The 15,859-nt window shown below is 38.6% G+C and overlaps 1 protein-coding gene across 15 annotated transcripts in view; it reads left to right on the forward strand.

Annotated features, from left to right (window-relative positions):
- Window positions 1-15,859, forward strand: part of CASK (calcium/calmodulin dependent serine protein kinase) — a 414,387-nt gene that overhangs the window by 378,312 nt on the left and 20,216 nt on the right. For 8 of the 15 annotated variants that reach the window (XM_054005578.1, XM_054005571.1, XM_054005585.1 and 5 more), the window contains 4 exons: window positions 7,218-7,286; window positions 8,734-8,769; window positions 14,323-14,519; window positions 15,489-15,604. In XM_054005578.1, the coding sequence (XP_053861553.1) occupies window positions 7,218-7,286; window positions 8,734-8,769; window positions 14,323-14,519; window positions 15,489-15,604 (418 nt within the window). The remainder of the gene's footprint in view (window positions 1-7,217; window positions 7,287-8,733; window positions 8,770-14,322; window positions 14,520-15,488; window positions 15,605-15,859) is intronic. The other 7 variants (XM_054005628.1, XM_054005620.1, XM_054005635.1 and 4 more) reach the window with 3 other exon arrangements.

A 15,859-nucleotide genomic window follows, 5' to 3' on the forward strand; every position in this document is an offset into this window, starting at 1 on the left:
TTACACCCTTCCTCTTGGACACAGACTCTAGCCACAGTGATTACTGCAACACACTCTGCCAATGGTTGATTGTGAATACCATGCAGAAGTTGCAGCTCATGCAGTATGTAGTATCCCATCCAAAATAAGACATGAAGAGAGAGCGTATCATATTGGCATTCCATTTCTGTCTTGGCTCCTTGTCTAATTCTTTATCTACTTCAAGATGCTGGTCCAAATCATTAAGCCTCTCAATGGGATCTTTCACTCACACATCCCCAAGGAAGGACAGTGACTGACAGCTGATTGAAACATTTTTGGTAGTAATACTTGTGTTGTGGAACTTTTAATACAGAAGATCAGTATGAGTTTGAGTCGTACCTTTTTCATGACACAGTGCAAGACTCACTTCATTACACAAATCTTCCCTCAGTAAAGCCATCTCTTGTTTTCTCCTGAAAAATCAACCAACAAATATTATTTTTAGAAGTGCAACAACCTGGACAAGGATTGAGAAAACAATTATTAGTCAGACTTCTTGTACTTGCCACCTAGACTAGACTACTACTTTAAACTATACATTTGTAGCGATATACCGGTCAAGCACTCTTACTTTCCATTGATACAAGACCCTGAGGAATGATTTTCAGTTTAAGATGCAAGAGAGTGCTGACAGAGGTATATATTTGCAAGTAAAACTTCTCTGAAAAGAGCAACTTCTAAGTCTTTGAAACTGTCTGAGAGACACAGGCAATCATTAAAAAAAAAATTGAATTGAGTGGTAATCTTTAGTGGACTCAGAAACACTTAATAGGAAGCATTTCTTCCCCCTGGAAAGTGTTTCCTTTTGGTGCCATTCTAATGCATGCAACTCTAGGCCTTCCTGGAGTCCTTCCTTTATAGTTACAGAAAAATCTTTCTAGGTTTATCCATGAAAACAGATTGGAATTGAAATATGTTTGTAGATTCTGACACTCATCTCAACATACATTGTGGGGTTTAGTCTTGTCAGATGTGAAAATAGAGCCATAACCTGGCTGCTGTTGCTGGGGTCTGGTGTAATAAGAGATTAATCAAAGAGCACTAATAGTGACTGTCAAAGGGTCACTTCGCTTATAAGTCACTAACCAACACCTTAACTCTGCCATCACTTGGAAGTGGTGGGGATTGTCTCAGCTAATGATGAAGATATGGTGGCAGAGCTGAAGAGTCAGTCAAAATCCAGGAGCAGTGTGCCCTTTTGTTTGTTCTTGCTTGGCTTAGGGGTGACATAGAAGTATCACTTCACTTCTTTCTCTCCTTAATGTAGTGTTTTTAGGTGGCCTAAGCAGGACAAGTTTGCGAAGTCCTGGGGTTCAGGTAGTACTGCATTAATCTTGGCTGTTGAAAGCACCTAGTCCAAACTTGCATTAATTCTGGCCTTCTTGGAACACCTAGTCCATCCTGTGTTTGCATCCTCTCCCCCCAAGAGGATTGACATTCTTGGACACTTTATATGAGAGAGAATTCTCCCCTTGAGCTGATCTCCAGACAGAATCTGAATTTTTCTAGTTCTAAGCAGTCCTGGTATTCTAAGAAGATGTCCATTGTGTCTGCTATCTTCGAATAGGCTGTATGCAATACACAATTTTGCTGTCCTAGCTTGGAGTCTTTTCTTTTAGAAGAAACTTCCTAGACATTAAAAATAGGATGAATGCCTCTTGTAGTTGGGCAAATCAAGATAGCCCTAAGTTCATAGTTTACACCATTCCCTTTAGCTTTTTCTTAGACTCATAGACTTTAAGTCTAGAAGGGACCATATGATCATCTACCCTGACCTCCTGAACGTTGCAGGCTACAGAACCTCCTCCCCCAACTCCTGTAATAGACCCTTAATTACTGAGTCCTCAAATCATGATTTAAGGTACAGAGACTTTACCATTTACATCAGTTTAAATCTGCAAGTGACCTGTGCCCCATGCAGCAGATGAAGGCAAAAAACCCCAAGGGTCTCTGCCAATCTGATTGTGGGGAAATTTCTTCCTGACCCCAAATATGGCGGCCAGATTAATCCCGAACCTTTCTGCAAGATCCAACAGTAAAACACTTGGAAACGAATTCTCTGTAGTAACTCAGAGCCCTCCCCATCTAGCATCCGATCACAAGTCATTGGAGATATTTGCTGCTAACAGTCGCAGGTTGTCTACATGCCATTGTAGGCAATCTTATCATACTATCCCCTCCACAAACTTATCAGCTGAAGCCAGTTAGTTTTTTTCCTCCACTGCTTCCCTAAGGAAGCTGTTCCAGAACTTCACTCCTCTGATGCTTAGAAACCTTCATCTAATTTCAAGCCTAAACTTGTTGATGACCAGTTTTATTGCCATTTGTTGTTGTGTCCGCATTGGCACGTACCTTAAATAACGCCTCTCCCTCCCTGGTATTTATCCCTCTGATGTATTTATAGAAAGCAATCATATCTCCCCTCAGCCTTCTTTTGGTTAGGCTAAACAAGCCAACCTCTTTGAGTCTCCTGTCATAAGGTAGGTTTTTCCATTCCTCTGATCATCTTAGTAGCCCTTCTCTGCATCTGTTCCAGTTTGAATTCATCTTTCTTAAACATGAGACACCAAAAATGCACACAGTAGAGGTCTCACCATTGCCTGGTATAAGGGTACTAACCCTTCCCCGTCTCTACTGGAAATACCTCACCTGATGCATCCATCCTAGGATTGCATTAGCCTTTTTCATGGTAGCTCATAATCATCATGTGATCAACCTGTACACGCAGGTATTTCTTATCTTTTGTCACTTCCAATTGATAAGTCCTCAGCTTATAGGAAAAATTCTTGTTGTTAGTCCCTAATTGTGTGACCTTGCACTTTGCACTATTAAGTTTCATTCCTTTTCTATTACTCCAGTTTTCAAGATCATCCAAATCTTCTTATATGATATTCCAGTTCTCCTCCGTATTGGCAATTCCTCCCAACTTTGTGGCATCTGCAAATTTTATTAGCACACTCCAACTTTTTGTGCTAAAGTCAATAATAAAAATGTTAAATAACTTTGGTCCCAAGACAGATCCCTGAGGAACTCCACTAGTAACCTCCCTCCAGCCTGACAGTTCAGCTTTCAGTATGACCCGTTGCAGACACCCCTTTAACCAATTCCTTATCCACCTTCAATTCTCATATTAATCCCCAACTTCTCCAATTTAACTAATAATTTCTCATGTAGAACTGAATCAAATGCCTTACTGAAATCCATGTAGATTAGATCTATTGTATTTCCTTTGTTAACAAATCAGTTTCCTTCTCAGAGAAGGAGATCTGATTGGTCTGGCACAATCTACCTTTTATAAAACCACATTGGATTTTATCCCAATTACCCGTTTATTTCTATGTTCTTAACTAATTTATCTTCCAAAATTTGTTCCAAGACCTTGCATACAATTGAGTTCAAACTAACAGATCTGTAGTTTCCCAGATCACTTTTTTTCCCTTTTTCAAAAATAGAAACTATATTACCAATTCTCAAGTCATAGGGTATGACCTCTGAGTTTCCAGATGCATTTTTGTTATTTGGCTTCTCTGATTTGTGGAATTGGCAATCAGGAGCCTAAAAGCAGATCACACTAGTTCTTAATTGTGATTCTTGGTTCCCAATGTTGGGGAGCGGGGCACTTTTCAAAGGGGTACCAAACTTACTCAAGGCATTCTTTTTAAAATTTTGCTTGGGTTTGTAATAGTTTCCAACCATTAAGCTGTTCAGGGGTCACTATATAGATTTCATGGAATCACACATAGCCCATGAAACGTTGACTGCCTAATGCTACTAGGAAAGTCAGGACAAGACACGATCCACTGAAGCCCCTCAGAAGTAAAAGCTGGTTAGTGGAGCATTACACTGAGACAGATCTTAGAATATCCTCAGGTCCACAGGCCTTTGTAGTAGGCCAAGAAATTTTCCTTGGGGAGGAGATGTGGTCAAGAGCCTGTGCAGCTATGCCTTCTCCCTCCATCTGGACTTTTTCTTGCCCAGATTAGACAAATAGGCTGTGTCTGCTTCCAGCACATCCCAAAGTTTGCCCCTTGCCAAATTGTCATTTGACAAGCAAACCAAATCAGAGGTACCCAAGTTAAGCCATATTCCATCTATTCTAGACAGTCAGAGAGGTGGGCAGAGCCAGCAGGAGATGAGCACATCTGAGGGGACAAATGACTCTTCCATGTGACTCATAATCTAGTGCTACCTGAAAAAATCTGCTGCAAGTGGAAGGAAGCTCTGTGTGTAGGGGAAGGAAATTGCAACTTTTTGGAAGGAGTAGCATCTTTTACCCACCATCTAATGTTACTTAAAGGGGCAGATAAATAAAATAAACCCAAATAAAGCAAAATGAGGAAAATTCCTTGAAGCATAGACCAAGTAGCTTATTTGGCCTCACTTGGATAATTGGAAGTTGTTGCGCTTGAAGATTTTTGCAAAAAACAATAGACGTGTTTCTGCCAATCTGTTAAGTACTGTAAATGACTAAGGCAGCCAAATGACTATGTATTTTCTCCAAACCCATCTAGTGGAAATATACAGAGCTATTTGTTTTTTATGGTGGATTTTACTGAGATAAAAAGATCTTAAAAGTGATAAGACTAGCAAACTTGTGGCTCTGCTATTTCAGGTCTGGAGCTCCTCTAGGTGGCTACTCATGGAATTTCATTTTAAACCATACTCAATGAGTCAAAACTAAGTCCTGAATGCTGTGTTGAGTTTATACAGCACATCAAATAGTACAGGCAACAACAATAAATAGTGCCTGTTGTTTGAACTTTTCACTGGTATTTTGGGATAGTTATGAGTGCTGTTATATAACTTTCTTGTATATATTAATACCTTGTTAATGGTGAAGTCTAATCAGATAAATGTTGTCTCGTGAGCAGTGTAGATGGGGTCCTGGCTTCTAATATACTTGTTAAATGCACTGTCATTTGATAAGCTATGCACAAAGGATTTTTAAAAAAAAATTATCTGTTTTTTCTCATTTTGTTGTCTGTAACATTATGACGCTAACAGCTGAAGATACCTAAAAGGATTTTAGACATGGAACATTACAATTCAGCACTCTTGGTTTTTATACAATGTGTGAATTAATTATTTTGTTTACTGAATAAGTATCCAATTAGCACTTGAGATTTCTTTGATGAGCTCATATTGTAAAGTACTGTGCGCTCAAAATAGCAAGGGTAAACAGGAGGTTTGGCAATTATCCCTTTTTTCCCCCTATTCAAGACCCAAAATCATCACAAATCCCCATTTCCCATTCCATAATATGTCCCAACATGCGCTTTGCAGATAATGTCTCAACCACCATGGAACTCCCCTGGAGCATAGAGCCACCCTGCAAGGCTCAGGCAAGTGGTGGCTTTTTTGTTATATAGAATCACAGAATAATAGAAATGCAGGGCTGGAAGGGACCTCGAGAGGTCATCTAATCCAGCTCCCTGTGCTGAGACAGAACCAAGTAAACCTAGACCATCCCTGCCAGGTATTTATCTAAATTGTTCTTTAAAAACCTCCAATGATGGGGATTTCACAACTTCCCTTGAAATCCTATTCCAGAGCTTAACTATCCCTATTGTTAGAAAGTTTTTCCTAATATCTAACCTAAATCTCCCTTGCTTCAGATTAATCCCATTACTTCTTGTCCTACCTTCAGTGGACATGGAGAACAATTAATCACTTTCCTCTTTATAACAGCCTTTAATATATTTGAAGACATTATCAGTTCCCCTTCAGTCTTTTTTTTTCCCCCAAGATTAAACATGCCCATGGTCAAGTTTTCTAAATTTTTTATCACTGTTGTTGCTCTCCTCTAGATTCTCTCCAATTTGTCCACATCTTTCTTAATATGTGTACCAGAATTGGACACATTACACTAGCTGAGGCCTCCCCAGTGCTGAGTACAGCAGGACAGTTACCTCCCATATCTTACGTATGCGTCTCAAAATATTAGCTTTTTTCATAATGGCATCGCATTGTTGACTGATCTTTAATTTGTGATCCTCTGTCACTCCCAGATCCTTTTCAGTAGTACTACTATCTAGCCAGTTATTCCCCATTTTCTAGTTGTGCATTTGATTTTTCCTTCATAAGTGTAGTACTTCAAATTTGTCTTTATTGAAATTCATCTTGGTGATTTCAGACCAATTCTCCAATTTGTCAAAGTTGTTTTGAATTCTAATTCCGCCCTCCAAAATACTTGCAGTCTCTTCCAGTTTGGTGTCATTTGCAAATTTTATAAGCATACTCTCACTCCATTATCCAAGTCATTAATAAAAATATTGAATAGTATTGGACCCGCGACTGACCCGTGTGGGGCTCCTCTGAATGCATCCTCACAAACTATTGATAACTACTCTTTGAGTACGGTCTTTCAACTAGTTATGCACTCACCTTGTAGTAATTTCATCTAGACCACATTTCCCTAGTTTGCTTATGAGAATGTCATGTGGGACTGTGTGAAAAGCTGCAGTTTGGCAGAATTTTATTCTGAATGTATTTATTTATTAGAAATGTATTTAATTTGGCAAAATTTTATTTTTATACCAAGTAGAGTATAAAAATAAAAATTACTTGAAACTTTACAAAGCTATGGCATAAGATGCAAAAGAAAAACAGAAAAAAAATGCAAAAGTTTAAAAAAATAAAAAAGTCAGTTACCTCACCCGAGTAGCCAGCTCTGGGCTCCAGCTGGGGTCCTCCAGGAACTGGTGGAGGCAGTGTGCGTAAGGACATTTCATGGAGCAGGAAAGATCATTCCCAACATCAGCACACCTAAATGACTATAAAGTTTGTTTAAAATCAGCTATATGCTGAAGACTGCTGTTGCCCATCCTATTTAAATTGTTCAGCATGTAATCTTACATTTTTTTGTGAAAGATAGCTACTGATGCACCAGGTCATTTTGATTGCCACGTGAGGCAACGCTTAAGAAGTGGTCCCAAATATTGGGAAATTCAGAAAACTGACTCCTGAGGTAGTAGTAATATTTAATTTATAAGATAAATAAGCAAATAAATCCAAATATCAAATTGTAAAAAACTATTCAGTATTTTGGGATACTTGTGCAGTTTATAGTGTGGAAACTTTCTCCAAAGAAACAGCTGAAGAAATTAATATAAAGCTGTGGATGTAACTCTTCTTTTAAATATATCTGTGTTCCTGTAATAGTGTTGTGTGTTAATGAACCTTGTGTCTTATTTCAGAGAGATTCCCCCTCTACATCCAGACAGTCCCCAGCTAATGGTCATAGCAGCACTAACAATTCTGTTTCGGTAAGACCTCTAGTTCCAGACAGAGAAAGTGTACAAATTTTGTTGGTGCTTATCTACCATTACTGTTATAGTTATATGTATTCAGTGGAAAAATTGTGTTCTGCTGATATATTCAAAGCTACTACAATTATAACTCCCCATTTTCTCCTTTTAAGGGTTTTTTTTTTTTCAACAACATATTCTTCTCATTAACATTAAATTAATTGATTAAATATTAACAAGTGTAAAATGGTAGTTCACTCATCTTTAAAATGTTCTTAGCAATCCCCTGGTCCTAGTTTCCTCAAAACTAAGTAAGGATTTAAAGTGGAAGCATTATTTCCATTCTAAACTTTTGAAGCAGTGTTTCAAAGAAGAATAATTGCACAGCAGGTATTTCAGGGCTTTTCCAATCTTGGAGTTTTGAGAGACCTCTGGAATGTGTATTCGTTTCCGCTATCTGAGTTAAGGAATTGGTGTGCCCTCTGCTGTTGTGGTACGTGCACATACTTTGTGAAATATGAGCCTTGCCTGGGTATGGAAAGCAAAAGGAAGTGGCTTTAAACTGCACTACAAACCAAGCTAGTATCATCACATCTTTAACACAAAGTACTTCCAGTTCAGCATGTATTCAGGTAGAAGGGTGCTCTTGATTTCAGATATTTCTAAATAGATGTTGAAATTTGTATTGTGTATCATTTGTCATTGTCGTGATTTATATGGCAAAACATTACAAAGCATCTGTATCTGCAAGTTCCTTCTGTAAGATTTCTATAAGAGTGCTGCTGACACTCACAGTTCTGCACACTCTGATAACTTCAACAATGCCATCACTTCATGGGATTGTGTATCAACTGAAAAACCCAGAGCAGGGCAACTATTCCGTCAACTATTAAAAGTAAATTACAGTTTAGAAATGGTTAGCTGAAAAGTAAAGTATTTTAATTATAACAATGAAAGATAATTATGTGGATGGAGAATTTCAATACATTTCTGTGGAAAATACTGAACTTGCAACATAATAGACACACTCATAAATTTATTCTTGGTCACAATTTAACATTTAATATCTTTCTAAGATAAAATTTAGTAATATTTATTGTAACTATTTCTTATTTTCTAGAAACACATCTAATTTAAGTATTTCTTAAGTTGAAAAAGGCATTCTTATAGAGAGCCTCTTTCACTTGCAGGTGCTTTTGTGTTGAAGATGCTGAATCATTTATTTAAGAAAAAGCACATTTTCTATCTGCTTAAACTTTTACCTGCTTTCTTCAGCTTGCTGCTAAACAGCCTGGGTTTGATTTTCCTTAAGAAATAAAAACTTCTAAGAAATGAGTTAATGTTTTATACATATGTACAATGTAACATTTTGCTGTAATGTAACAAATTATACTAACAAATTATGTTGTATACTCTAAAAAAGTAAAATGAAAATTTCTTCTCCTGGGTTGGCTTTGTTCTGCAGGACTTGCCATCAACAACACAACCAAAAGGACGACAGGTGAATAGATATCCTCCATGGGAGCTTTTCTAAACTTAGCTGCTAGCAGCCAACCCCTTCTTACCTTTTTCCATTATGTATGTGCTGGACTATAACATTTAAGCTTGAAGAATGCGTCCCATTTTGTTTTTAACTCATTGTTTATGGCTAATTCACAGTAATGTTTTTTCCATCCATTTATATGTGTGTGAGAGACTGGGAAGTTCATTGTAATTTCAGACTGTGTGGTTGTTTTAATTATTAAGAACACATTAATAGACACGTACAGCACTGTTCAAATCAGAAACCTGCACAGGTTTTCACTTTGGAATAAAGTACAGCTTTATTCTGTGCCAGGAATGTAGATCAAACTGAGACAAATAAAGGAAGCTTAAAATAACTTAAAACATCATTCTGAGAAAACTTTAAAAGTTTAGTATTTTAATTAGTTCATAACTAGTTATTAATGTTTACTAAGTGCTGAGGATTACTTTTATGAAGGGCCGCTAAATCTGAAGTTATCATCCCATTTATAAGGCTAATTTACAACCTCATACTCTAGCTTCACCAAAACCAGCACACTGCAAATTTCATGCACCACACTTCATTCCAGAGTGCAGATTTCTTCTGGAAATTTTTGAGCAAATTTCACAAGGAGTTTAAGGGAAAGAAATTATTTTTGTTTCTGATCTCTTTTCAAAGATTTTTATAATGTTTAGCTTATATCTCTGTAAACTGAATTACAGTCCAGCTTCATTTTTCCTGTAGTGCTTACAGAGAAGTTTGGTTTAGTTAGATATTTGAGGGTGTGTAAATATCCAAACACAGGTAATTATATTTTATATATATATATTATATTATATATATATATAATACACAAACTCAGGTGTGTATATATATATACACACACACACACTTGAGTTTGTGTATTATATATTATATTATATACCTGAGTTTGTGTATTATGTGCATGCATCTATTTGAAATACACACGGCAATGTTTGCATGGCTCCAGCAGCATTTTGTCCTCAGTGACAGGTGTCTTCTTTGGGCCAGATTCTGCTTTTAGGCTCTTTGGATAGGACCTTTCTTGGCTATTTATGGAGCAATGCAGTATTCCGAGTGAGTAAGTATGGCAGAATCTAACGTACTAAGAGCAGCTCTTGCTTTTGCGCAGGTAGAGGGAGCAGAGGGCCCTGGCTGCATTGGAGCCAGGTGACGTGAAACCATCCTTCACTATCAGGAGAGAGGGAAAAGGCGCTCACCCATTGGTGCAGGTTCTCTCTCAGAAGTGCATCTTGGGTCAGAAGAGCAGGAAGAGCCAGGAGGCCCTCCATTATTTAATTATTTTTTTTAACATAAGGAGCTCAAGGGATTTTTCAGTCCCTTCTTAGCCTTATGATCTTGGCCTGAACTAGAACTGTCTTACATAGTTTCACAAGCCAAACCAGGACATTTCCGTCCCAAGAAGATTCCAAGAAACCCCTTTAAGGATTCTGCAAATGCTTCCTAATGATTCTCCTCTGCAGTTTCAAGGAACTTTTTCTTTGTTTCAGCTGTCATACCACTATGTTGCACAAGAGGCCCCAGATCCATCTTCATCGGTGACTTCTTGCAGGCCCAACCTTTCCACGGTCTGCCTCTGAAGAAGGGAAAACTTCCTCTGAATCTGAACTAGAGATTCATCCCCTCGCTCCAGCAATGCAAAGACGGGGAATAATTTATATGGGAATATCATTACAACCATGAAATTCAAGGAATTCCAGGCTGAACAGATTCTGTAAAGGTCTTTTTTTATCAGGCTCAGTCAGCAGGGAGATCTGTTCGAGCAATGGGTTACTCTTCTTTTGTTTCCTGTTTTTGAAGTCCTGCAGTTTCCTTTCCCCTCTAGAGGTCCCAGGCAGCCTGAGTCTAGTCGTACAGATGCTCTGTGAAACACCCTTTAAGACTCTGTATTCAGCTGACTTTTGCTTTCCTTCCCTTAAACTATTTTTCTTAGTGTCCATCAGTTTGGCCAGGACAGTGGAAGAATCATCTACTCTTTCATGGTTTCCCTCATACCTTGTTCTAATCTACCAGCTGCAGTTGTTCCAGTTTCCTTCCCAGGGTTCCTTTTCACCTGAACCAGAATGTTGCCCAGCCAACTCTTTCCTTCACCGTGGGCCCAGAAGAGAGTTGGACCCATTCTAGGTTTTTGTAGGACTCCTAAGATATATTTAAAGAAGTCAAAACTTTTCCATAAAGGACCACAGCAGTCTCTGAATGGAGACGTAGTGCACAGGGAAGAATCATGCTGGAAATAAGAGGGAAAAGAAAGGCAGAACTTCTAGTGGTACAAAATATTGATCACTATTCTAGCCTGTTTGTACCAGAGAGGGGGAAACGCAAAGGTGACTGCAATAATGATCAAATCACAAAAAAACAAATTAGTAAAAGCAGTGAAAGTGTTTTTAAATCCCCATTTTACAGATGTCTGTTGAGGAAAGAGGGTAGTGACTTGCCCAAGGTCACACAGAGTCAATGGCAAAGTGAGGATAAGATTTTAAAATATTGAAAATCAGGCCTTCTATTCTGGCACCTGTCATCCGATGCTATCATTTTAAATAGACAAAATATATTTCAGGTATGAAGGCCAGTGACTGACGATATTAAGATTGCAGCCAAGCATATGGTAGGAACAGTGTTGAGAAGAAGAATTGGGTTAGTTCTGTAGTGCCATAATCCTCAGCATCCAGGTGCTAATAAACTGTTAGAGCTTTATTGGAGCTGAATTTTAAAGGAAGGAAGGTGGATAAATGTTTATAAATGTAAGTAAAGTGTATTGCTCTGTCTTACAATCATTTATTTAAAATACATATGATTTAAAGCAAACAGAGCAAATTGTGGTCAGGAAAGTGTCTCTGTACAAACAGCTCCTCCTTACTGTGTGTATTCAGAGACATATCTGCTTACATTTCTGACCAATAACACCTATTAACTTCTTTGTACTGCAGAACCAATAGAGCTATCTCAGAGTGAGCTATATCCTTTTCTGGGTTATATAGCACCAACAGAATTGTTAACTAAGTTCCAAATGCAGAATTTTTCTTACTAGTGAGTCTGCAAGAGCCGTAAAGATCCCAGGTTGAGTCTTCAAGGCTGCCAGTTAGGGGAAAATATCTTACTGGCAAGCAAACCAAGCACATTAAACATATGCCAATAAACATAAAATTCCACAGTGCTGTTTTTACAGTCATTTTTCTGACTATAATCACATTTTAAATGAGGGGAAGGATGGTGTGTCAGACTGGTAGAGCGTCCCCTGTTAAACGTTCACCAGGCTTCTGTGTTTGGGTCCAAATTCTGGATCCTGCATGTTTCTAAGCCCTCGGAGGCAGAGCAGCATCCAAGCACTGTCTCTAGCCTCTCAGGCTCTCTCTGGGGATACAGTCTCCCTGTCTAGAACCCCTTGTCAGAAGTGGGACCCCACTGCCCTAGGTCTCTAGACCAGTTCTGTACCCAGGTCTCCCCATTATCTTTTCCAGAGCCCTACCCTCATGGGTTCTCTGGTTTAGTTTAACCCTTCAGGAACATGTGACAGTTACACAAATAACAAATCATCATCACCACCATTACAAATCCCAAAGGGACATGGCCTCCTTACACATTGAGTGTCAACCAGACTGATCTCTAGCTATGTCCTTAAGATGATCCATCTGGATGTTGCATCTGTGTCCATCACTGGCAATCTTGTCATGCCATTGAAACGTTTAACAACCACATAATTGTCAGCCATATAGCGGCATTCCTTAGTAAACACACTTCATGATTCATTGGTCTTCCAACCTAATAATATGTCCATACCAAGAAAGCTGCCAAAATTAAACCAGTGCTGATGGAGGTGGTTGCGGGGTTCAGCCACGAATATCCTCCTTGCTAAAATTGTCCTGCCATTTAATAGGGACCAGCTGCTGAAGATGACCAGAAGTAAAAACATCAATCACCACTCTTCAGTCGTCCTCGGTGCCCATGTTTCACTGCCATATGATACAGTTGACATAATCATCATCCTGTAGATCTACAGCTTTATAATAAGCTTGATGTCCCAGCTTCTCCACAGAGACCACTGATGAAAGGCCTGGAATTTGGCAGCAGCTGCTGCTATGAGAGAATCCACTTCTTTCAAACCACAGCAAACCTTACATGCAAAAGCCCTCTCTCCGGTTTTCTCACCACTCCAAGAATCCTTTAGGGATTTGGTCAATCCTTTCAGGGTCTTAAGATGCTCCTTTCTCCCTGCTCAGCCTTCAGGTTTTTTGTCTCTGTCTTACGACAATTACTCACAGCAGTCAAAAGGTTCTCCCTAGCTGAGAGAACATGTGTCTCTTTAACAGCAACTTCTAATACCTCTTCCTTTGTTCTGCCTTTCTCCTGGGGATTCTATTGCTCCAGCCCCCCACTGCAGACTACCTGAGATCACCAGTTTCCTTTGCTTGGCCAGTCTCTTTAGCCTATTCATTGTCTTTCTTGTCAGGGTGCATGGTATTTGACACGGTCCCTGTCAACAAGTAGCTGATTCAATCCATGTTGAGGGTTAGTTATACATAGAGTTCATAAAATCAATCAGAAGTCATAAAGGTGTACGTTGACAGATTTCCCAAACCATCACATTTGATCTTGTAACACTAACGTAACTCTGGAAGTTAGGCTATCTGTTTTCTATTCTCAGTTCTGTAACAGATGTTTTGTGTGACCCTGGTCAGGACATTTAATACCTTTGAGATCCTCTGATTCAAGGCACTAAATAAATGCAAAGCCTTATTATATTATTTAAAACAGAACAGTTAAAAACTTCATTTCTGCTGTTTGTGCTCCTGAAAGCATACCCCTTTCAGACTATTCATTTTAATACCATTGTTCTAGCATGACACACAAAGTAAGAAACTGGTATTGAAAGAATTGCAATTGCCTATCATTGGCACCTATGAGTGTATATACAACTGCGAATGGATTTGCACTAATTTAAACTATACAGAGATTACCTAGAGTCCATCCAAGCAAATATATTTAATAGGTACTATACTGGGTTTTTTATTATGTCTCGTGAGAATTTGGTTTAGTCTAAAGGAGTACTGATAATTATATAGTAATACTTCTTAGCATTAAAATATCATCCAACTTGAAAATGTGTTACGTGGCTTTTGTTGAAGGTAAGTACAGTTCAAGCTATGAAATGTACTAACCTTCAACCTGTAATTTTAGATCACTGCTAATAATATGCAGATTTAGATTTTTTAAATTTTCAGTAACCCCAACAATCTATATTAAAGATTTGTAGATAAGAGTCCACACAGAATGAGAACATTTGCTGTTACTCTTAGACTTTACAATACGTAGAAGTCACAAGTATTACAGATAACATCACATTGTCTCCATTGTTTTCAGCTGTCACTTATGCTTTCATCATTGTTTCTTCCTCTGCTTGTAAGCATACAGTGTGTGGTAGCTAGATGTGCAGATCAAATTTTCATCTATTGTACTTACTACCAATGAGTGTAATATGGCAAATGTCTTTTACAAACTCCTGTTTTATAGATATATGTAAGAGCACAATTTGAATATGATCCAGCAAAGGATGACCTCATCCCCTGCAAAGAAGCTGGCATCAGATTCAGAGTTGGAGACATTATCCAGATCATTAGCAAAGATGATCATAACTGGTGGCAGGGTAAACTGGAGAACTCCAAAAATGGTACTGCAGGTCTCATTCCTTCTCCTGAGCTTCAAGAATGGTATGTTTTTTTGGTTTTCTATACAAATGAATTTACCCTCGGTATAGAGCAGTGCTCTCAACCTTCCCAGACTGCTGTGACCTGTCAGGATTCTGATTTATCTTGCGTACCCCAAGTATCACTTCGCTTAAAAACTACGTGCTTACAAAATCAGACATAAAAACACAAAAGTGTCACAGCACATGGTTACTGACAAATTGCTTACTCTCTCATTTTTACCATAGACTTATAAAATAAATCAGTTGGAATATAAATATTGTGCTTACATATCAGTGTAAGTATACAGAGCAGTGTAAACAAGCCATTGTCTGTATGAAATTTTAGTTTGTACTGAATACACTAGTGCTTTTTATGTAGGTTGGTGTAAAACTAGACAAATATCTAGCTGAGTTGATGTACCCCCGGGAAGACCTTTGCGTACCCCCAGGGATACATGTACCCCTGGTTGAGAACCACTGATATAGAGGGCATGCTGGGTTGGGAGGGGTATGTCTCAGTGGTGGTGCAACATGCATCAATGTGGAGATTTTGGCTGGCACTGCAACCTATAGGGCAGCCCCAGGAGACTGCTGTAACTTACCCAGGTCTTCACTCCTGTCTAAATTATGCCAGGGGCCTCTCCAGACCTTAAAGCAGCCTAGCATCAGGGAACACAAATGTGGTTTAAAGCCATCTTAGTCCCCTCTTTCTCCTGGGCTGTGAGCTCTAAGAACAGTCCTTATAGTAATGCACCTGTAAAATACATGTATTAATATTCATATCTCTAACTGAACATCTTTAATAGAAGGAAGTTTTAAGAAGTCTTGTTGTACACACGTAAATTAAAACAGCCTTCTTTTTGAAGTATCACATGTCCTTTTAAATATATGTTTATAATAGCAGAGTTAATACTTCAGTGAACGATGGATACTGTACTAGGTTGTCCATAACAACAAGCTAATTAGTTATTTCTTCCCCTTCACATGTCAGGCGAGTAGCTTGTATTGCCATGGAGAAGACCAAACAGGAGCAGCAGGCCAGCTGTACTTGGTTTGGAAAGAAAAAGAAGCAGTACAAAGACAAATACTTGGCAAAGCACAATGCAGGTATGAGAAGCAAGGGTCTTTGAGACTGGGTTAAAAATTGCTTTCCCAGCCAAATCTCGTTTGTTGTTGGCCAGCTGGCACCGCCATGAACCTTGTGAGTTATGTAGGAAAAGTTAAGTAAAGCTGTAACTATACCAGCAGTTCTATACTGATTCTCTGTCCAGTATTTAAACTTATAGTTTAACCAATAAGATCAAATCCAAGCAATCTTCAACATGATAAATTCACCATAACATATCTAACAGTAGTATTATA

Source organism: Malaclemys terrapin, chromosome 1 (assembly GCF_027887155.1).
Source record: "Malaclemys terrapin pileata isolate rMalTer1 chromosome 1, rMalTer1.hap1, whole genome shotgun sequence".
NCBI classification, from domain to species: Eukaryota; Metazoa; Chordata; order Testudines; family Emydidae; genus Malaclemys; species Malaclemys terrapin.